The following is a 23886-nucleotide window of genomic DNA, read 5'->3' as shown; positions in this document are numbered from 1 at the left end:
GTTTGCACAATCAACAAGCAATGACTGTGCACATATTCTATAATGGACACAAGAAAATTGATAGAAGTGTACATATTATTAACACGGGGAATATGCATATGAAAGCCACTGAAAGCTACTGTTTCTTAACAAAGTTAAGTGTTTCTGACATATCTAAATCTTAACGCGAAACAATGTCTCAAAGCTGAAGTCATGTTTGTAGCTTAAAACTAAATGACGAAATAGATCAGAGAATATCTCATGACACATGTAATATGTAATATCGGAAATACAGCGGACTCAAATCGCTCCTGTCCAAGCCAGCAAGTTCTCAACACTTGTATAAAATGTCAGTGCCATTGTGGCTTGTTCATTTATCATCAGCTCTAAAATCCGGCACATTGTCTAAACCGGACTGTTTTTGAGTCCCAATGAATGCCGGTTTAGACAGCATCCACTGTATATACGTAACTGTGTGAATTAACTTTTGATCAGAAACTTTAATTTGAGAGAGGTTGATGTATATCTGTCAGAAACTCAGCTTATTACGGTTAAACTCAAATCAGCCCAGCTAGGCATTCTCAATGATACCCGTGAAGGATCGGGGTAGAATAGGCCTTCAGCAACCCATACTTGCCATAAAAGGAGGCAATGCTTGTCGTAAGAGGCGACTAACGGGATCGGGTGATCAGGCTTGCTGACTTGGTTGACACGTCATCGGTTCCCAATTGTACAGATCGATGCTCATGCTGTTGATCACTGGATTGTTTACAGACCGCCGACATAAAGCTGGGATATTGTTGAGTGTGGCGTAAAATACTGACATCGCAACGACATTAAAAAACGTCCAAGCAGGAGAAATAGATAAAACCTATCTAAATGTAACAAAAATTATAAGCATTGATGGGGTTGCCTTAAGACACTTTGGCAATCATTGTAATTATGAAATTTATATTTCAGTCTTTGTAAATCGTCAATTGTGTTTTCTTTATCGGGCAATTACCACACTGTGTACATTAATAAAGCCACGAAAATATGTTTTCTTTTTTATTTAATTCAGACATTGCATGTTTTCAGGATTTAGGGTGACTGACCATTTCATGGCCAACTGGTGCATCTTGGATGACATCGCTATGTTTGTGATGTCATGTCATCCTGTCATCCCTCTGAAGTGATTAAGAAGTATACAGGTAATACTATTAGTTCCTACTGCAAATTTAGTATCATTTATGCAGTTTTTCAAACGCTTTCTTAGGCTAAAGATAACCTGTTCGTCCTTCCAGCTATAGCAAACAGAAATATGTTGGGGTGGAGCCTGTGCCACAGTATTATTATTTGATGCGTATTAACCAGTGGGTTAGTGAGCGTATGTCTTCAACAAAACATCAGTAGTCCAACTAAACTATGGATACACGTAAAAATCCAAACATTTACAATTACTAAGCGTAATGTTCAAACCCATTCATATACGACAATATACCATCAGGACATTGAGCAGTTCTGGCTCAGATTTCTCGAAGTAAACATATGTTTTTACTGACGATGTCACTTGTTTTCACTTTGCCATGGACTCTTCCAAATATGTTTGCTGTCCTTTATAAATTTTCCAGATGGGTGCCAAAAATGTGAGGCGGTTGGAAAATCATACACGTCTTCATACAGCAGTATTAACATAATTTCTATCCACACAACCCGGTCTATCATCTGTGCTGGAAGGAAATCAGGGCCAGAGTTCGAAAAGAAAAGGAAAACTCTTCACAGACTCGGGAAGATAGTCTCAGCTTGGAGGAACAGCGGAGGAGGCCAAGTTCTGATTCATGTCGAGGGTCAACTACTGGAGGACAGGTGTCTGGAACCGTTTGATGAGTTCATAACCAGGACTCTCTCTAATCTCCTTGATGACGAAGAGTTATACGTGGACACATACGTGCGACATTGGCTCTCTGAGATTCATAACTTTCAATGCCATGCGGACTTCATTCTTCTGAATGTGAAGGAAACGAAGAGAGTAGCCACTGTTGATTTTAACACGAAAGCAAGGAACGATATTGAAATCGTACCAGTAACTCCCGCCAGTTTGTCTAAATGCATGATTAGTAGACAGACTAACACGGATTCTCAAAAATTCAAACGAAAGGGTTTATGTGAAAATATTCAGTGTCTCCATGAAAGCAGAAATACGGAGATCAAATGTTTCCATGTTGACAAATTAAGAAATCAAACAGGAAAGCAAGTTTCTAAAAGTCCGTCAGATTTCGTGGATTATCTATGGTATGATCTCAAGCTGAAAGATAACCTGACATCTATGTCCAAGATTGAAGGAGGCGGATCGTACTATGTTGGAATAAGTGAGAATACTCTGGACATTGAAAAGTACAGGACCAAACTTCCTTACATTGATGGGTTTTACCTGGAATTTGAAGCATCAGATATTATTAGAGACATTAAAGCTAAACTTCAAAGTGATTCAATAGCTTTGCAAACGGGAACATTTTGTAGTGTCCCTGACGATTTGATTGAAGTGTGTTTGCATTCAATTTCTGGAACTAAGAGGCGTGTTCTGGAAGTGGCTGTTCGTTGGTATGATGGTATCATCTTCAGTGACAAGGACGGACCGAGGGCGTATGAAGTGAAGAACAATGCTATACAGCGGATGGACAAAACTACCTGGTTAGAGCGATTTCAAGCTATCATAGTGTAATAGTCGTTCACCATGTATGAGCATTTATGGTTACCGGGACAGATGTATGATAGTGACGACAGTGATGACAACAGTATTTCCAGTCGGTACAGCTCGGAAGGAGAAATTCCCTTACCGACCTATGATGACCTGTCTGACGCTGATGATCCTGAACCACGATTCAAAACTTCTGGTAAGACTATATTGATTTGCAATATATACATATACATATATGTTTTGTTTCTGTATGATTTATTAATTTGATATGCCTGTTTCAGGTGATGCGCACCAATCCAGTATTGTCTCTACAAAGGAAAAAAGACAGATACTGAGAATTCTATCAGCAGAGTCGGAACGACCATGTGCGTATTAGATGTTTTGTTTGCTAAGCAAATTGTTTTGTCGGAATTGAATATCCACAGTAAGAAACAATAGCATCATGTTGCATACTCATTTATTCTTTATGTAGAGCAAACCTTATAGGACTTGTCTATGGTGTGTATAAACTGGGCCCAGAATGCTTGTGTTTTGTCTCAAATACACTTTGGCCAAACTGAAGATACGTCTAGGTGTTTATTTATTTTAAAGGGGCACGTCCTGTGGATAATTATCATAATAAGTATTTTTCTAGGTGCAACTCCGTCATTTGAAGCCACATTTAATATTATGATATCCACCGAATGATGCGTCAACAATTTACTTTTGTTGTCTTGTTCATCTAAGCAATGATATGAATCTGCTATTCCTTCCCAAGGCATGTTCAGATTGAATTATAACAGCTCGTGAAAGCTAAGTGTGAGTCAGGAATGGAAACTAACACATGGCCATAGCTTCGTGTTAGTTTCCATCACCGGAGCTTAGAGTATCCATTATGGATTCTATCTGGAAACTGAATTCACTGAATGGATACCAAATGGATGTCAGGATGGCAAACAATTACACAGTTTATGATACTTAGTTCAAAACAGCGCAATGGAAACCAACATGAACCTGGTTTTATGTTTGTTTCCATTTAGTGAGATCTGAGAATTGCAAATTCCAGATATGGAAACCAACAAGAAACCCCCGAATTTGGTTTCCATTTACAGAAATACCAAAATCACAGATTCCAAAATGGAATGTAGTTGGAAACTCAGTGAGTTTCAGGGAATGGAAACCAACTGGATTCCGCAATTACCCACATTACGGATGGTTTCCAGGTTTCTGGAAACCAAGTCATTTTTGTAGTGTTGCAGTGTAATACTGGAGCGCGATGTCAAACGGACCACTCACTCACTCTAGCTACAGCACATGCAAATGGCTCTCCAAAATAAAACCCAAAAAAAACAAAAAACAGTACACCTGTCTTTTGCTTACATGACCTATCTGATAGTGACTATTGAACCCTGAGTACGTGTTCCCTGATTTAATTCAATATATCATACTTTTTTGTTATTTTGTGATGGCTTTTTCAGCCTTTGGCATTTTCCCGATCAGTATTGAATCCACACCAAAAGAAGAGTATGCCCAAATTGTACGTAGACTGAGAGACCTACCAGACAGAGATTGTACAGTCATCATCGCAGGAGGCAGCTTAATGAAGATGATAGACCCATCTTGGGAGGGGCGAGTACCTGCGTCTGTCCTGTGTGATGTGTGTGTGTTCTCGCCAACACAGCCAGTCATGGTGCTGACATTCACAGCTGAGAATGGAGACAGCCTCAAGACCCTTCAATACAACACCAGTTTTGCGACGTTGTTTATTAGACATGTCAAGGAGGATACGAAGTTTGATTTCAGTGCTGTTCACGTCACTGTAGACAAGCTGTCATGGCAAGAGACACACAGCTTCCTGACAAGGATCAACCAAGGTGTGAATTCAACCAAACTCATTCGTTTTCCTACCGAACTGCGTATGGGCATGGACAAATGTACAACCATTATGAAGTCCTTCTTGAAACGCCTGTCCAAGGACACTGAGGCAGAGAGGATTTCTCCATCTTTGAAAGATACAGCAAATGTGACAACCATAATCAAACACGATGTACGTACACATTTTGTGTTTTCAAGTAAATTCACCAGTTGAATTGCAGTGACCTTTAGCGAGAAAGGTGGAAGTGTTTAAATAGTATTTGAATGTGCATGGCACAGGCTCAGCGAACAGTTTCAGACACTTTTTCAAAGTTAAAACGTATTTGATAGTTGTAGCCATATTTGTAGTTCAATTTGGCAATGTTGTAACCATCATAAAAACCAGGTTCATTACCTTTAAAATCTTGAAACGCAACAAAAGGAGAGAATGTATAGTCAACGGAATGTTGCTGGAATAATATCCCTAATGGAAACTGAAAAATCATGATACACGATATATATGGTTTTTCCTCCACAATCACATTTTGTTTTTTTTTCTTCTGCATATTTGTTTATTTTCCATTTTAAGGTAGCGGACGAATTACAACAGATACATGCAAAGGATGTCAACCATATCAACCATCAGAGTGTATATCCATATCATGAAGTGCGAACAGCCCTACTGAAATATCTGTCTGCTCAGCAGGAGAGACTGGAGAATGAATCATCCCCTCATATCATTCAAGACAAACCATCTGGTAAATATTTACTTTTGACACATCAACATAAATAAGCATCTGTCAAACCACTTATTAGAAAAATCCAACTTGGACAAAAAAAATAATGAAACATAATCGACTTGTATCTGACCTGTCTTTTTTTTGTTAAAGATACTTGAAACTTGCAGTTCTCCACAGTCTCTGTGAACTACAGTGTCCCCAGAGATTCTATTTTTGGACCTTTGTTATCTACCATGTGCACCAAGCACTTGGGGGAGGTAATCCAGTGCCACAATGTCCTACATCATGTGTATACAGATGACACTCAGATGACCATGTCAAGGCTTGGATGACCACCAGTCTCCTCAAGCCGAATGAGGACAAGACAGAGGTAATGCGAGTCGGCCCAGGAAGTTACTATCACATCAGAACCATTTGTTGTCTTCTGACTGAGGATTCTACAACAGCACTTATTTGATCTCTCATGCACTGATTGAACAGCCGTCTGCTCCATATCTCACAAGAACTCATAAATCGCCTCCCGAGAATTCAGAATACTGCAGCACACATTTTCAACAAACCCCCTACATTTGCAAGTATTATTCCGGTTTTGAAACGCCCACATTGGTATCTAGGAAAGCGCTGCTGCAAATGCTGTTGAAAACAATAACCATAACATCGAGTTCGATCAGTTTTCCCATGTTTTTCACAAATTCTCCATGAACGGTTCACAATGCCCTATCTAACCCCTTCTGTTCTCCAACAAGGAATTGAAAACCCAGGAAAGGCTCATTCCAGTACGTGTCCAACAGTTTTTCGATGCTGTCCGACGTTTCTTTGGCACGTTGGGGTACATCGCCTTTGATGTAGCCGAGTTTGATCCTGCAAATCCCGAACTACTTTGAGTGGAAGTTTAGGTTTTGCACCCCTGTAATCTAGATGGTTTAAGTCATCCGGAAGAAATTTAACGCAATGTTTTCCAGCCAGTATTAACAGAGAGAGCGTTTTTCTCATGCACGTGTTCACATGATCGATTTGTGGATGAGCTTTCAATCGCAGTGTGCCCTTGTCATCAATAACAAGCTTGGAATAGTCTCCATACAACGGCTCGATCTAATGTTTATCACGTTTTATAATGATAATAATTGTTGATGGTTTGTTTGACGAGTTCGTCGCTCAGGTTGGTAAACAAAGTGTCTTCCTCGTAATCCCCCTCATCGAGCACACCAACACCCAAATTATCCATCGGAATGTCAACCATTATATTTATTATATTAAATTCATATATTTTAATGTACATAATGTTACAGTATGGGAAAAATCTAGATCATTCCGAAGATTAAGAGAGCCTCTCAGTGACAGAGCCATGCATCAGTCTGTAACCATCCAAAACTCCTAGCAAGATAGATGCTATTGGTTCGATTCCCCAACCTGGGGACGAATAACTTCATCATTATTTCATCTAATTTTTCAGCGTTGGTTAGTTTATTTTCCCCAAGCAGTGTTTGTTGATATTCGGACCTCCAATTTGGGTTAACCATCAAACGTCTGGGGGTGAACAGGTAGCTGTTGTGTGAGTCGTGGAAATCCATGGGATTTTCCAAGATATTCGAATAAGCAGCCTTTGTTTGAACCTGGTGAGAGGCTCATCAAGAGAATCGTCTTAGGTGAGGAGACGCAAGTCCCCAGTGGGTAGATACTGGCCCATGGCCTAGCCATACTGGATGTTGGCGTTGAGGCAGAGGAGGTGTTTGGTCGGTTGATTCAGATTATAACCATTCACATACTTTTTGTTGGCTCTTGCGTAATGTTTGGATGCCAAAATCTCTCCTCGCAAGCCTCTTTTCAGTGAACAGGTGCTTGTCATAATCCATCGATAGTTTGAGTTTCACAGTCATTTTCTTGAGCAGAGCATCCCTAAAGAGACCAAGGGAGGAGAACTAACACGCAGGATCCAGGCCGTACTGTTTCGAGCACATTTTTCTGAGTATCTCAAACACGTCAACCAACAGGAGTACGTCTGCTTTCAAGTACAGGTCATGATATTCACCCAGCGTCTTCCAGGCCTGCGTCAGCCAAGTTGCAGTAAAATAAGTTGAATGGGGTGGGGGGGGGGGGGAGTCGTGACTCGTCGAACCTGGACCAGGGAACTGAATACTGTCTATGAATCTCAGACCATTTACCGAGAATGAGATATATTTTACCATGTGGTTTCAGGATGCATGTTAGGTTGCCATCAACCTTCACGATGACCTTCATTATCAGGTAAGAGTTGTACCCGCGGAGACTGTGAAACACAACAGGGACTTGGATGGTTTTGGTACTGATTTTGAGTTTGAGGTTGCATGCGCCTTGAGCAGCTCCTCTGTACTCACTGGTGATATGGCAGTGATCTCTCACAGAACCACTGTTCATCACATGCGTGACAATTCTTGACATTCTTGTGGGCTTGCTGGTTGGCTTGAGTCAGCTGCATAGGGGCGATAGCATACAACCTTTTTCCTGATGGCTTTCTCTTGCTGTTGCAAACATGTGAGAAATTTTTCGTTCCCATCAGGGCCTCTGTATACCACTGAAGTGTTGTTTTTTTCCGTTGCATTGGACGACTATGTATCCAAAACCACATGTGTCAAGTTCCTGTGTTTCATGCATAAAACTTCTAATGGGCTGATAGTGTCCACCATTTTAATGAGATCTTCGAAGTCGGCATAAATGACGTAAGGCACAAGCATTCGATTTTTGTGGTTGGAGAATTTTAAGATGTTGATGTTGTGGTTGGGCTTGTAGATTCATACAGTCATCTACCCCACACTTAGACAATCCTCCCAGTGTGATTCTAATAAATCTGCTCACATTAAGCAATGCAGGCATCATTCACTAAAGTGTTTTTCATCTTTCTGTTTTGTTTGGCCGTACAACAGCATGTTTGAGTGTTTTATCCATGCGTAGTGATACTTGTCACGTCGCTGAATCATGAATACATTGACAGTCTTGCGGCCCTCAGTCACCTGGCTGATCCTGTGCACAATCGTTTTGTTGCCTTCATGCCCAAATACGTTGATGGCTATGTGTTCATTCTGTTTTTCAATTATAGTGATCTGAGATAGTTTGTCTATACCATCCCAGTTGATTCTGTCATCTTCAGGATAGCTCAAAAGTCTGTCAGAATGCATGTTGGCTTGAAACAATGCAGATCTGATCTTTACCCTGAAACGATTATTACCTCTGTTTTTGACGTCTAGATAGACTTATACAGACCGATTTTTATCCACGACCAACCTGGAACCCCTGTGTGTGTAGCGATCCAGAGATTCTCATATTTTTGGCAATGAGGTGTTGATAGCAGGTTTTCACCAAGTTGGCCCGATTCTTGACGTAGAGTATTTAGAAATGTAGAACAGAATGATACATTCCAGAACATCTTCTCTGTATTAGCTGGCTTGTTATTAGACGCATTTGATGTATGGGTCATTTTGGGGGAACTACACGACAACTCGTGTAAAATTATTTGAGGCATAGTGTTCTCCCTTATTAAAGTGTTGAAAATATTGGAATAAGTCTGACGAGCAAATAAATTTGTCATTCACACTACAGCCTTTCTTCCTGCAGTATGTATACTCGCTATTTACGTTCCCATTCACTCTCTCATTAACTGTGAGTAAATGGAAGGCGTAACACATGTCGAGCAATATGCGACCAAATCAATTTACCATATTATCTTGCGATTTACGATTCTCGACTGGAGTGTCATCTTGGTCACAATATGAACCGAAGTTATGCGCGTCATCACTAGGATGTACAGATGGAATATTGAGTCGACAAGTTCTAGCGTTCATATCTCCACATAACATCAGATGTGAGCTACTGAACTCTATTACGTTATCAACTTGTAGTTGTTCAATACTGCAATTTGAATCATAATTGTCAAAGTAACGTGAACCCATGGTGGGTGCAAATCCAGTTAATATCTTTATCGATGACCCATCCAGTCAGAACAAACACGCATACAAATTCAGGTAACCCTACATATTCATCGATTTGCTGTTGAAATTCCCCGAATTGATATGTTTTACCAGTGGAGTGAGGCGGGCTGACAGCTTTTTCTTTACAGACTGAATCCTATTTTCTCATAGGTGAGGCTAGGGCTCAGCAGGGTGGTCGACCGTGAACTGGTTCAACATAGTCAACATACACCACAGCTTGGTCAACACAATTCTACAGAAATTCAGTTAACCGTGCAGTCCTTTTAAGAATCTTGTATATGTGATAGAAATGCATACAGAGTTGTCATGCCTATTTGATACACTACACACCAAGACTTATCGTATGCAATAATTACCGGATAATACACATTGTGTTTTTACACAAACTGTAGGCAGAAACTAGCCATGATGACATATCTTCCTGAATCTTCCACTTAATAAGCTGATGAGTTCAGTACAAGGTTACACACATACCACATAATGAAGTTATACACAGTTTAACCAAGTTCATCATTAAAATCATGTGGCATACAATAGCTTGATCTTAAACCTCACACTGACCTTCATTTTATCAGTTTTATTTGCATTTATTGATGCTTAAATGTGCTTTTTTCACAGAGGTGAAACATTGGGACGCTGGTGCAAGAACATCGACCACGTAAGACAGTTTTAACTCTTCCCCATTGTTATTCAGAGAACAATTGTTGACAAATGAGCATATACACATATACAGGAATGCTACAGGTAAGAAGACAAAAGAAAATGGTCATACACACTATTACATCTGAAAATGATAGAGAAGTTTCAGACATGGGTTATGAGCCACTAATAACCACTACTGGGTCACCTCACGTGGAACGTGCACTGTCGTAAAGTGCACACTCAGCGCTATTATTATTTTCTGAACACCACCATCACGAGCGTCGTCACCTTAGCAAGTGCCAAAGAGAGCCCAACTTCAGCCTTCCAGAAAGTGCGTTCAGAAACTCTGTTCATCAAAACATGAAACCAAATTCGAAAACAATCACGCCATAAGGTTTTACACACGCTTATGCTGCAAACAAACTGCTTTCAGGTAGATTAAGATGAAGTGCGGGTTCACATGGGTCAACAGACCTTTATGATGCCTTTTGTAGAAAGTGAATCTGTTTCTTATTTCCATGACAAAAGGTTTGAATTTGACTCTGTTAATACCGGTGTGCTTAACAATTGTAAATTTAAATTGAAGTATTATGGACTAATTATAATATTATTTAAACCTTTCCGATGTTTCTACAACATACTAGTCCACAAGTACCATAACAAGGCTGTTACCAACATGCCAAGGTCGGATCCTTGAATCAGAGGGGACAAGGGGCAGGGAGCAGTGAACCATTCATGTGAATTTGTTTATGCTAGCAAAGGTTTAATACTTAACAGGGGCTTTGGTATATAGGTATTGTATTCTCCATGTATGCTGAAGGATTCACCTTTTTCTAGAGCTACAACATGTTTCTGTCCAATGCCTATGTCACTACATTGCATGATTTTATTTACTCATTCAAGCTGTCTGTCTTTCAGAGTAGACATTTTCCCGACCTGTTCCATCTGTCAGCTGCAGTTGACACTGAAGGGCCCCGCCCCCTACCTACTGCCCTGTCTACACGTCGTGTGTGAGACATGTGTGACATCTGATGGCGTGATATCATGCCATACCTGTCAGAGGGAGGTCAACCTCACAGACACAACCCTCCAGAAGGATGCAGTGAGACAGAAAGAAATATTCCACCTGACGGCCAAACATCGACCCACAGAACTTCTCTGTACACATGAAGATGACGGCAACCAGGCCGTGTGTTGGTGTCAGGACTGTCAAGAGTTACTCTGTGAATACTGCCAGACTACGCACAGTAGCCTTAAAGTTTTCAGAAACCATGAACTTCAAAACATCAGCGACATGGTACCGACTGTCTCGAACATTCCAACATCTTGCAACATCCATGAACACGACTCTCTGTATCTCTTGGACAAAAGCTGCGAGAAGTTAATCTGTGCGAGATGTAGACTTAGCGATCACGCAAACCATGATGTTGAGGAGTTGGATGTGGTTGCTGATGCTGTAAGAAAACAGATGTACTCTCATAAGAATATTTTATCAACGATACAGGAGCAATTAAACATACAGCGCGTCAAACAAGGAATGGAATGCACTCAGAGAACGCACAGTATTTGGAAGAAAACGGTTGACCATACCTTCCAGATACTGAGATCACAACTTGATCAAAGTGAAAGGGAACTTATGATCGATCTCGAACGTCAATCAAATGAATCTAATGCAGGACAGCATGGCCTTCTCACAGCTTATGAAGACGATTTGAAAACATGCAAAGGTGTTGTTGACTACATCGACAAAGTCCTGCTCTATGGCTCAAAGTTAGACCTCCTGGCCGTGGAGAGTTCAGTAACAGGCATGACTAAGACATGTCAAGACACTCATAGACCAGAAACACACATCATTCCTCCAGCTCTCAACAACAGAAACATCATGTCAAAACTCAGGTCCATCATTTCAGGATTTGGCACCCTTTTGACACCTCAGCATGTTACAGGTATGCTTGCTGAAAAAAATAGTTCTTAAAATTATGAGATGTGTACAGTTAATGTATGTAGGTTTGAGTGCATTATATTAAGACTTCCTTCACGTGCTTCCATAACATCGACTTGCTCTTGTTTCGTATAATGGAATTTGCTGATTAATTTATATTCTCATAAAGAAAATAGATTTGACATAGGAACAATGTGTATTTTCAGGACAATATTTGACACAAACTAATCCAGGCTGAGTGAGTAAGTGAGTTGAGTTTTACGTCGCACTCGGCAATGTTCCAGTTATATGGCGGCGGTCTGGAAATAATCGAGTCTGGACCAGACAATCCAGTGACCAGCAACATGAACATCGATCTGCGCTATTGGGAACTGATCACATGTGCCAACCAAGTCAGTGAGCCTGACCACCTGATCCCGTTAGTCGCTTCTCACGACAAACATAGTCGCCTTTTATGGCAAGCATGGGATGCTGAAGACCTCTTCTACCCCGGGACCTTCACGGGTCCACAGAGTAAATCATTGGGAATCAAAACGTGGAGGATTGGTTATCGACGACAAAACGTTCAAAAACAAACGTTGAACAAAACCGTAACGTTACACTCACGTTTGTAGTGAATCGTTAAAACGTACATGAAATGCACGTGCATCATAAAACTGTGTATCAAAAAATCCACATCAAGGATACTCCAGATGTACTGCTTTAAGCCACTATAGACAACAAGAGAGTGGAATGACTGACACAAGTTCACCGACACAACACCATCGGCTGTTTGCAAGGACGGGAATTGCCGTATATAGTGGCAGGGGCTTCAGCTTGTCCAGACAGATCATCTCATACCTTCGGGCCCGATATAACACTACTGTTCATGTTAGTGACAGACCCAACCTAGAATTTCCACCTCTGTCTGATTGCTACATCCGGTTGAGACATCTTCGTTCAAACACCACGGCCGCATCATTGACAACAATCTAAATCTAAACGTGGACTGTGCGGAATCTCTGAACAGACGGTACGCAGGTAGTTATGGGAAGCCAAAACTTCACGTTGATCCCGTCATCAACGTCAACGTCAACGTCTGATCCTAGGGGCATGACCTCTACCTCACGTTGCAGCTGTTTGACAGGATTTCCTCCACCCAAACAATGTTCACGTGTTACCTTGGCCTACTCGAACACCTGTTTCGTCCCCCATTGAACGTATTTGGGGTACTTTGGCGCTTGCCCCAGCGTAAACTCCACATAGACTTACACACAGCACTTCACCGAGACTCAAAACATTCCTCAATTCAGTATTGAGCATCTTTTCTCTTCTATGGGTCACCGCGGTTAAGCTTTTATTGATGCTTGCCTTGATCACACCCGAGTCATATATTTTACTCTGACCAAGTGACTTTGACAGCCCTCTGTGGTTTTACCAAACACTGTCTTGATAACCATGTTTTGGAAATGTGTAAACTGACAATTTGACTGTAATTGAGCAATGATGTTATGTTTGAATCAGTTATATGCACTCAGTAAGTAAACTGCAAAACAGCATGTCAAGTTACTCCTTTTCTTTTTTGAAGAATATATATTCGATCAGAGCCCGCAAAGCCTGCATTCATGTTATGTTCATATGTGTTTAGACTCGAATACTCAGACTGATGATGACTTCATGGCCGACATAGAAATGAAACACAAGACGGTGAGTACAGTCAATGCAGTCATCATGATTCTTTCCTGTAACGTTGGTCGATAGTCGTTACCTTTTATATCAAGGAGCGACCTAGAGTATTTGTCGTTGTCTGAACGAGTTGATGAACACTTCACCCAAAACCTTATTGCAAACTATACTAGAACAAGAGGTGGACGATATAATGTCACATAAAATCTTGTTTGTAGCACTAAGTATTATTAGCACTAAAGGTGTCAACCATGGGTCAGATGTCGACCAGGCACCATAACATATGCCACTGTATGTCCTCCCCGAACGTAGTAGCAGGCCGATAGGTCATAAAAAGTCTCGTTCGATCTCCATATTGCTTTTACAAGGATACAGACGGCCTTTAATGACCGCCCAGGATGATCATCCTCTCTGTGTCAACAGCGAAGCGGGTAACATTGCAGCATATTTGCAGTAAGGCTTGACCAAAGTGCTCGATATTTTCTAATGTTAATCACGACACACCTATATCTTTTAGCTCATAACAATGTGTAGTTGAAGAGTGAGTGAGTTTAGTTTTATGCCGCACTCAGCAACGTTCCAACTATATGGTGGCGGTCTGGACCAAAGAATCCAGTGGTCAGCATGAGCATCTGTCTGCGCTATAGGGAACCGATGTGTGAACCAAGTCAGCGAGCCTGACCACCTGATCCCGTTAATCGCCTCTTACGACAAGCACTGTCTCCTTTTATCGCAAGCATGAAGGCCTACTCTACCCTGGGACCTTCACGGGTCTGTAGTTGATAAGATATTTGTTACAGGTCATTGCTGAACTGAAGACGAAGAATGATTCCGATGAGAAACGCATTGAAAGACTTACAGATGAATACAATGCTGAAATCAGAAGCTTGCAAACGGTTTGTTTCTTAACCTGCATATACTTACATCTTCATATGTTATACTCAAAAATGTTACCTGAGCAATATCATTAAGTCTAACTTCAGTATGAAGAATATTTAAGGTAAACGTTCAATTAAACCTCCTCCGCAATTCAATATTCTTCCTTTCGTATTGGGTTAATTTTCTCTTTTTACTGACAACACACGTCGACCTAACATTAACCAGTCCTTTGGACAGATTCACTGAACTCCCAGAAAGATCACATTTTCATGTTTCAAGTGGGTAACTCTGCAACATATGTGCAGTAAGGCTTGACCACTCAAATGCTCGATTACAAAAACACATGTATCTACTACCTCACAGCAATGTGTAGTTGGAGATATTTATTACAGGTCATCGCAGAACTGAAGACGAAGAATGATTCCGATGAGAAACGCATTGAAAGACTTACAGATGAATACAGTGCTGAAATCAGAAGCTTGCAAACGGTTTGTTTCTTAACCTGCGTGTACTTACATCTTCATACATTACATCGAAAAATGTTATCTAAGCAATCTCACTCGCGAGTGAATGAGTGAGTTAATGTTAACGTCACATCGGCAATATTTCAGACAGGAAATGTTGTACATACACTGTAAATACAAGGAGTTAAATAATCATCGTCGGAATGTAATGAGAATATCGCAAAAGTAGGGAAAACTATCAAGCATGTAAAATCGGTTGTTGAATGCCAACTTAAGATAGATCACCATACTAGGCAAGGTCTACCGCTGTTTTACCCTTTCCCTTCGGCTGCTGGCGATTGGAGGCATTTTTAGTAACTAATTAAAACGAGTGAGTGTTACAATACCCTGCCGTTATTGATCTGTGAGCATTGGCACCCCCCCCCCCCCCCCCCCCACACACACACACACAGCCCCCCAACCACCCCCCCAACCCCCACCACTGAGGGCATTTTTAATATGTATATACATTATAAATATAATTAGGTTTGATGTATAGATTGTTTAAGTTACAGTTTGACCGTGACGGTAAATATTAGCTCACTGACTAACTCGTTTTTTACAGAGATGTAAATGTGGCTTAACGCATTTGTGACGGCACACATGCAAACATGTTTTGGAAAGCCTATTGAAAGACATGTTATCGTATCCCACTTGTATAGATCGATGCTCATACTGTCTGGTCCAGCCCCGCTTATTTACAGACCGTGGCCATGTATCTGGTATATTGCCGAGTGAGGCAAAATACTGAACACACTCACCCATTGTTAGTCTATGATAGTGAGTGAGTGAGCAATATTCCAGCTATATGGCGGCGGTCTGTAAATAATCGAGTCTGGACCAGACAATCCCATGATTGTCCAACAACATGAGCATCGATCTGCGCAATTGGGAACCGATGACATGTGACATGTGTCAACCAAGTCAGCGAGCCGTTAGTCGCCTCTTACGACAAGCATAGTCGCCTTTTGTTAGTCTATGATAAGTAATTAGCTTGTTATAATTTCAGCGCATCAATGAGAAAGAACTCATCGAGAAGAGAGCGCCAACAACCATGGACTTCTTGCTCGGTAACTTAGTATTAGCTTTCTCCTTTGACCATTCCCAGTCACGTAATAGTTCTTGTATCAACAAGCCTGTTTGTCGTCATAATGGTAAAGGCAAGTGAACGGCTTCTCTCTCTCTGAAACCAAAATCAGAACCTCAGGACAAGAGAAATCTTATGGATAACAACTCCCTGACATAACTATCACAACGTATCTGGGCTATTCCTTGCCCTTTTGTCATGTGGATGATGATATAGTGAATAGTATATACTAATATAGAGAGAGTATGACTTTTTGGTGATACACCTGGCACAAGGGAGGTAACCACTTGATTTCTGTTGATCTCGGGCACTTATCTAATTTTCTCCTTATACTGATGATTGACTCATTAATTGTTCTTTTGCGCCAATTCCTGATGCTGTTATCCATTAGATTTGTCATGTATTACTACACCAACTTCTAAACACCTTTGAAGAATCTTACCTCAAGACAACTGACATTACATGAGACGGGGAGTACCTACTGATGCTACATCATTGGACACGATATAACCAATATAAATATAATCAATATCTTTATTTGAAAATCACGACAAAACCTGTGTTGTGAGGTGTGTCGTAATAACATTTTTAAAAGTGAAAACAAGACAAGAAAATTACACGAAATGCTCGGTTGTGTGTAAGGTCCTTTTCTTCGAAGAGCTAAGTGTAGATGAAGGAAGGCTGAACAGGCCGTTACAGACTAATTCTTATCGCGTTTAACCTTAACGTAATATGTATAACAGTGGAACCATATGTGTAACCTCCACAGTAATGGAGACGTAATATTTATGTCACAGGTGTGGCCAGGAAGTGTGCTGTCCATGAGCTGAAACCAGAACCTGTAAACAGATCTATGTTTCTGGAGTGTAAGTACATCTTGAATCTCCCATGTATACCTCATATTACTATTTGTCGGTTCCAGTATGCCCGTCTTTTAGTACAGGTGGTAGAGCTACTGGTCTTCGTCTCTCTTGGCTTACCACTCAGTCCACTCATTCTTTGGACACGTGTAAACCATGTGCTGGGAAAACTGAAAATAATGAGCGTGATGAAAGGGTATGAAGAGGTATACGGTGAAGGATAAGATGGCAACACGAACTAGCCACCTGAGGCTGTTGCTGTGCCAATATACTGCGGTGTAAAAGGGAAATCGGGCACTTGACGGACGAGGAACAGGAAGTACACAGTTGACCACTTCCCTGATTGGTACTTGGGGATGTGAAAAGTCGTTTCAACACAGTGAGATCACCACCAGCTAAGTTCATATGGTCCAACAACAAAGTTTAGCAAGGGCATAGTCGGACCCAGAGGGCACAACATCTTTCCCTTCCAGTTTTTTGTTGTCCTGAAAGTTTATCACACCACCATTGAAACTCGTCAACGCGGGTGAACATGAAGTGTGTACACCAAATTTAGTGCAGTGGCAAAGGGTGAAGATAGGTACTTTTTGGATTAAAGCATAAAACTTTCCAGAAGTGCCAATTTGTTGCAATAAGTGAAATATATTCACCGTTCAAAGAGTGAGTGAGTTTAGTTTTACGCCGCACTCAGCAATATTCCAGCTATATGGCGGCGGTCTGTAAATAATCGAGTCTGGACCAGACAATCCAGTGACCAACAACATGAGCATCGATCTGCACAATTGGAAACCGATGACATGTGTCAGCGAAGTCAGCGAGCTTGACCATCCGATCCCGTTAGTCGCCTCTTACGACAAGCATAGTCGCTTTTATGGCAAGCATGGGTTGCTGAAGGCCTATTCTACCCCGGGACCTTCACCGGTACCGTTCAAAGAAATCTAACAAACAAGATTAATGGCTAATAGTAAAAGATACAATCTATCATCCAGTTCTTGAAAGAGTTACCTTTTTGATCATACATAATGTTGTCAAACATTGATATCTGTGATTCCGAAATCACCCTTAACAGTTCCTTAACTCTCCTCTATGTGCATAGGAGTTGAGAAGACTTACATATGCACTTTTCGAACAAAAGTGAGGTTGAGACTTCAGGCCACATTTGATAATGTTGTTGATAATGGTTCCAGGAGAAAGTCTGTTTCCACATACATTATATTAAGCTCTTCTTAAACTGCTCTGTCAGTCACCTACTGTATAGCTTCAGAAATAGCCAGCAATGTGGAGACAGTTAATGTGCCTGGAACTCACCGGCATCATTAAGTCGAGGATAGCATCACTAAATCTAAATGATAATCTTGGGTCAAGCACTGCGTAGACCTTCTTCCTGAAGGATATTTGGAAAAAGGATGAAAGGAGTTTATTGCCTGGTCTATTGCATGCTTCTCGTCAAACTCAGGAACAGGTTGTAGCAGGAATAGGTTCTCTCCTCTTTAAGGACAAAGCTCCAAATCTTTCTATGGTTAGGCGTAGTATGTCTATCATCAAGATGCATCTGATAACATAGTGTTATTATTGTCTGTGGAGATATTGCTGTAGATTGTTTCTACCTCCCCCATTCACTCTCATTTTCATTGCTGACGAAAATGGTCGCATAACCCTTGTTTATTGAGTCGCTCTTCTTTACTCCTCTGTCAGGTTAACATATTATCAGATAACCGAATGATATGATAAACGTGTACCAGAAGAAGTCATCCATCACACTACAGCAAAGAGTTTCTGTTACACTATATGTAATGGGTTCTATTGTTCTTATTCAAATCTCACTTCGTACACTTTTCACTTTATCAATTTATCGTTACTAGTTGTGTCATGTTTTATTCACAATCCAACTACGTGTCCTATGCTGTAGGTACACCACTGAAGTATGACAAAGACAGAGTCAATCTCGACAAAGTCCACATCAACACAGAAGGAGACATGGTCAACAGAAAGTCGGACACCAGACCTGAAGGGGAGGGGAGACTAGAGAAGTACACCGGCACATGCAGTACTGTCCCCCTCCCACAGAGTGGCTGTCCCCAGTATTGGGAGGTAGAGAACAGGGTCAGTCTGAACAAACCACTCTCAGGTGTCTGGCTCATCCTGGAGATTGGAGTTTGTAGGCAGGAGGAGAGAGACGTGAGTCATTGTATAGGTGAACGTCCTCACTCCTACAGCATTACCGTCGCCCACTGTACTAAACACGGCGGGATATGCGGGTGCATATGTAAGGCGGGGAAGTGTGTACTGCATCTGCCTGACACTCTCCCCAACACAGCAGGGGTATCGCACACACTACATTACGGTGTTGTCTATGATGACGCCAGGAAGAAGATTGTCTTCATTGATGTGAAAGAGGAGAAGGTCATGTCAGCATTAGACAATGTAGACTCTTGTGAACCACTGTGGCCTATGTTCGGGCTGTATAACCCAGAGGACTGCGCTGTCAGCATGAGACTTGTAGAGGGCAACGACATCAACATGACTGAGGAGAAGAAAGCAATGATTGTCAATGCACTGTCGTGACGTAATGGGAGCAGAGAGATTTTGATGGTGTTGATGATGAACAAAAATAGATATGAAGTGTATCTGTGTAGTATATTATACATTTGTACTCAACTGACGGGCAAGACAATTGTCACTGACGATAGTTGATATTCAAAATCACAGAGATAGTACCATCCGTCGAAAAGGTAATCTGGGCAATAGCTGTTTTGCTGCATCACATATGCACGGTCATAAGGAAAATGCGTTGTTATTATATGAACGTTGAAATGAAATTTCCCTACACTTTTTTGAAGGTCAAATGTTGTGTCTCGGATGGTGATGCATCTGACATGCAATACTGTAAACCTGTCTTCACACATTTCATTGTCAACGATGCGGTCCAACGACATGTATGTTGTTGTAAATATGTTATGTTCAGTGTAGCCGCCCTCACACACAAACAAAACTCTGCCTGGAGTGACAGGGAGAGCGAAATGCAAATGCGATGGTCTGTTCCAAGTACTCGGCCTCGCCTCGAAATGATACAAATGCAGTTGTTTTAATGTTATATTTTTGTACAGATTATTGTGAACCTCACGCTAATTGGTTGTGCTATGTTCCAGCCTCACGATCCCCATTTTGTTTCACTTTTTATCGCGGTTCCTTTCGAAAATGCAAAATATGCTATAACTGCATCACAGACAATGTATGCTAGAAACTTTTGTGTGTTTGAGACTAGTATTTGCAGTAGTCTGCTAGAATCAAATTTAGATGATAAATTTCAGAAAAAAATCATTTGAAACTACAATTGATTGTTAAACAGGCCCTCCCCTACATGTTTACTGAAAGAGCTTGGAGACACTAACCATCATCCTTCAGTTGACGTAATGATAAGGACATAAGTTGTTCTGATGCTTTCACTTGTTCATACGTGATACCAAGGGTTCAAATGAAACACTGAATTTGATAGCTCTCAATATAATGTAAACAGCCCTATCTTCAATATGTGGGACCCAATGGTTTTGAAAGATTTAAATGAGTGTCTCAAGACCCCGTCTAAATATCAATCAAGCATTCTAAATCTTTCATTGTTGATTATGACAGGAAGTTCATGTACTCTACTGAACACATTTATTGGGTATAATCTGAAGACATACAATTACCGAAGAGGTACCCAATGACAGATCCTTTTTTTTTGTTTTCTCCATTTTGTTAGAAATAGTATATGCCAATGTGTTGTCATGACTAATATTTCGTTAACCACATATGAAATGCTGGATATGGTTTTGCGATTGATCCGTTCAAGATATAATGGAAGCTCATCAAACACAGAACATCGAGAATGACCGACTACTTTTGACCGTCTCGTACACTTTACAGTGCGAGAATACTGAGTGCTCAGCTCTCCTCATCACTTCTAAATTTAAAATTCTGTGCCCCGCTATATGTCAGTATGTTGTGTATGAGTGGGCTAGCACTATAAACACAGCCTAAGTCTGCTCATATACAACAAACGTCCAAAACTCAATCGCTTCGTTAATCATCACTCATCTGTCTTCATTCTATCTTTAATTCACTTTTCATGTCTCGCAAGTGTCTAACTGAAATATGAGGATGAAATGTTTGATCTACTCCAGTGTAGGGAAGATGGTCAGTCCAAACGAATTTTGTGGAGGACGGGTTAAAATACATTCTAGTCCGTCCTCACCTCGGGTCGGTTTTCAAATCTCGATGGAGATGTTGATGACTTGTCTGAAGACAAGTTTTGAAATGCTGCACCCAGATGATTCCATAAGAAGACTTTTAACAGTCCAAGCTCTATGTGTGCAAATTAAATGATAACTTATAATAAAACAGCCACTTTTAAGCCTTGAAATAATGTTTCATTTATATTTGGATGACAGATCAGAATATGGCAGGACTGGTAGAAGATTTGACCAGCCAGTCCTGTGGCCAGGCTAGATTTTCTACATCTTTCCTACACTGGTAGCCTACACATGTAACTGTATCTCCTGTTAATTGTCATTGTTCCTTTGTTGAATCATTTTGTGTTAACACCAGTACGTAGTTGTTATGTTACTAGTACTGTAACCAGTCAGGACTTATTTGTACTAACCTAACCCGTGACCGTTTACCTTTACTTTACTACTACACCCCATCTCTTGACTCCAAAACAAATAGAACTTTTAATGACAGATTACTAGATGACTTTGTCCCCATGTGACCATCAAAGCTGAAACTATTTTATTTTTCTTATTACGTCAAAGAGGATCATTAAGATGTAAGGTAATTGCATGTGGTCAGTTGGTGATATTTGGACGCAATCTATAGATGGGTAAAAAGACAAGTGGTCGTACGAACTCAGTTTTGTGGGTGGGAGTCCGTGTTAAACAGGTACATGGTATCTTGTCCCGACTAGACATAAGCAGTCACACACTTGCACTTACACACCGCGCTACAGCATTGCAACACACTCGGTACACAAAGTCACTTTCACTTCTGGACAAAATCAACAACGCAAAAATATACAGGCAAAACAAAACAGAAATACATATATACCAAATGTTTTTCCCTCACGAAAATACGCGTCACATTTGAGTTACGCATTTCTCACTATCATAATCGGATGTCTTATAACATCGCCAACGTAATCTGTTGTTGGGTGAAGCACATATTAATTTTCACATTGCGTATTTAACAAGTATTTGCACCAGTTTCCCCTTGTTAGAGATTCATTCCGTTTTCTTGTGTAGCTGCACAATAATGCATGAATTTAAACAAGCTGATAATACTTGTAACTAGCCAGAGTTTTCAGTTGGTTAACTCTTGATATACATAGTCATGATCCCATATACGCTTGTACCTTTTGTTTATTATCTGTGATTGAAATAAAAAATATTAAAATGTTTTGTGTCTTTTAATACTTAACTTGATGATAAGTCGCCTTCCCGTCAGTTGTCCTTTCCTTATCAGATGGTAAAACCACAAGTAGACATGGCGTTAACCAAATCCAAGAAGCTATATATTTAGAAATGGGCTTCACAAATTGTACTCATGTCCGGTAAGACGAGTGAACGCTCTGACCACAAGGCTATTACATCGTCCGCAGAACAAGAATATGAGCAGTTCTAGCAATACCTACATATCAATATTTAAGGATGGATCCGAGAGATACATCGTTGGATGACAGACTAGTTTACTTTTCCTTTTTGACAGCGGAATCAAAGGCAGTTTTAACAGTTCCATAGTATGTCACCAAGCGCAAGTTGTTACACATTCTGTCCTGAGTTCAGACTTTTTGTAGCAGCAATCAGTTTCACTGATGTCATAATCTTCCACCTGGACTGTACGACAACGTCTTTCGTTGGGTTTAAACTCAAGCTGGAATTGTCAGCAACACATAATGACTGACGCTACAAACATCATGTCTTATGTATATTGAAGCATGTCCTAGACTTGCTTGACGGTGTTGAGGTTTCCATTACAAAGGATAAATATTTCAATGGCCTTGAATGAATTCTGTGCTAGGTTTTTTAAATATAGAACCCTATTCTTAAGTCTCATTGCACAACCTTATGACCATTTCATACAAAATACATTTTCCATTGACTGCAGAATATAGGTATTTTTAATCACTGGATGAATTTGAAACGATCCTCACAAACCAAGGGAAAGCTGTAAATCAAGCTGTTGTACTATGAAAGTTGCAAAGGTTCCTTATATGTCTTGCTGGGGATCTGTATCATCACTAAGTGCTGTATCACTGTCTAACAGACAGATACTTCGATGTTCTACTACTGTTTAAATCCTTTTGATGTGTATTGCGTGATCGTATAATGTCCTTCTTTAACAAATTGTAAATATTTCAACACTATACAACATGGGAGCTCATTCGTGTCTCCAGGGGATCTGTTCGCAAGTGTGCCATTCAACGAGGGTGCACAAGGCCACGCCACTTACTTGATCAGATATTCTGTGAGCGTTTCCGTCTGTACATGTATATAGATATTCGTAATCAGTTCAAATGATTTCTGTATCCCGTTTCTTCTGTACGACGAACATAAGAATGTAGTACTCTGGTAGTGTAGCACTATGATTTGTGTCCCTTCTACTATATGGATGGAGACATTAACAACATTCACCTTTGAGGTTTCTTCTGTATGGGTGGACATATGAACAACATTCACCTTTGAGGTTTCTTCTGTATGGGTTGACATATCAACAACATTCACCTTGAGGTTTCTTCTGTATGGGTGGACATATCAACAACATTCACCTTTGAGGTTTCTTCTGTATGGGTGGACATATCAACAACATTCACCTTTGAGGTTTCTTCTGTATGGGTGGACATATCAACAACATTCACCTTTGAGGTTTCTTCTGTATGGGTGGACATATCAACAACATTCACCTTTGAGGTTTCTTCTGTATGGGTGGACATATCAACAACATTCACCTTTGAGATGTCATCAGTGTGTGTTCCCTGCTATATGGGCGAACAAATGAACAACATTCACCTTTCAGATGCGATATGTGTGTGTTCCATGTTACATGGGTTGACATATGAACAACATTTAATGAACAAGCAGTT

At 40.6% G+C, this 23886-nt stretch overlaps 2 protein-coding genes across 3 annotated transcripts in view; both read left to right on the top strand.

Annotated features, from left to right (window-relative positions):
* Positions 1 to 2680, top strand: part of LOC137269773 (uncharacterized) — a 35017-nt gene extending 32337 nt beyond the window's left edge. For both annotated transcript variants that reach the window (XM_067803601.1, XM_067803600.1), the window contains exons 2-3: positions 1057 to 1169; positions 1590 to 2680. In XM_067803601.1, coding sequence (XP_067659702.1) covers positions 1127 to 1169; positions 1590 to 2680 — 1134 coding nt within the window. In that variant the 5' untranslated portion in view covers positions 1057 to 1126. The remainder of the gene's footprint in view (positions 1 to 1056; positions 1170 to 1589) is intronic.
* A 12-nt stretch (positions 2681 to 2692) lies between these two features.
* LOC137269771 (uncharacterized) lies at positions 2693 to 22201 on the top strand. The gene is made up of 12 exons (XM_067803598.1): positions 2693 to 2852; positions 2938 to 3021; positions 4114 to 4682; positions 5079 to 5247; positions 9810 to 9849; positions 10752 to 11779; positions 13403 to 13461; positions 14241 to 14336; positions 14712 to 14807; positions 15832 to 15892; positions 16707 to 16775; positions 18679 to 22201. The coding sequence occupies exons 1-12, from the start codon at positions 2693 to 2695 to the stop codon at positions 19332 to 19334; spliced, it is 3087 nt and encodes a 1028-aa protein (XP_067659699.1). The 3' UTR covers positions 19335 to 22201.
* The last annotated feature ends 1685 nt before the right edge of the window (positions 22202 to 23886 follow it).

The sequence above is a fragment of the Haliotis asinina genome, unplaced genomic scaffold, assembly GCF_037392515.1.
Source record: "Haliotis asinina isolate JCU_RB_2024 unplaced genomic scaffold, JCU_Hal_asi_v2 scaffold_17, whole genome shotgun sequence".
NCBI classification, from domain to species: domain Eukaryota; kingdom Metazoa; phylum Mollusca; class Gastropoda; order Lepetellida; family Haliotidae; genus Haliotis; species Haliotis asinina.
The sequence above is the reverse complement of the archived record's forward strand: the minus strand, read 5'-3'. Positions and strand labels throughout refer to the sequence as shown.

Excerpts from the sequence above, each read along its gene's own strand:
- LOC137269771 (XM_067803598.1), top strand. The coding sequence starts at position 2,693 with ATGTATGAGCATTTATGGTTACCGGGACAGATGTATGATAGTGACGAC. Across the intron at positions 13,462-14,240 it reads TAGAAATGAAACACAAGACG|GTCATTGCTGAACTGAAGAC; the intron begins GTGAGTACAGTC and ends TATTTGTTACAG. Across the intron at positions 15,893-16,706 it reads AACCATGGACTTCTTGCTCG|GTGTGGCCAGGAAGTGTGCT; the intron begins GTAACTTAGTAT and ends TTTATGTCACAG.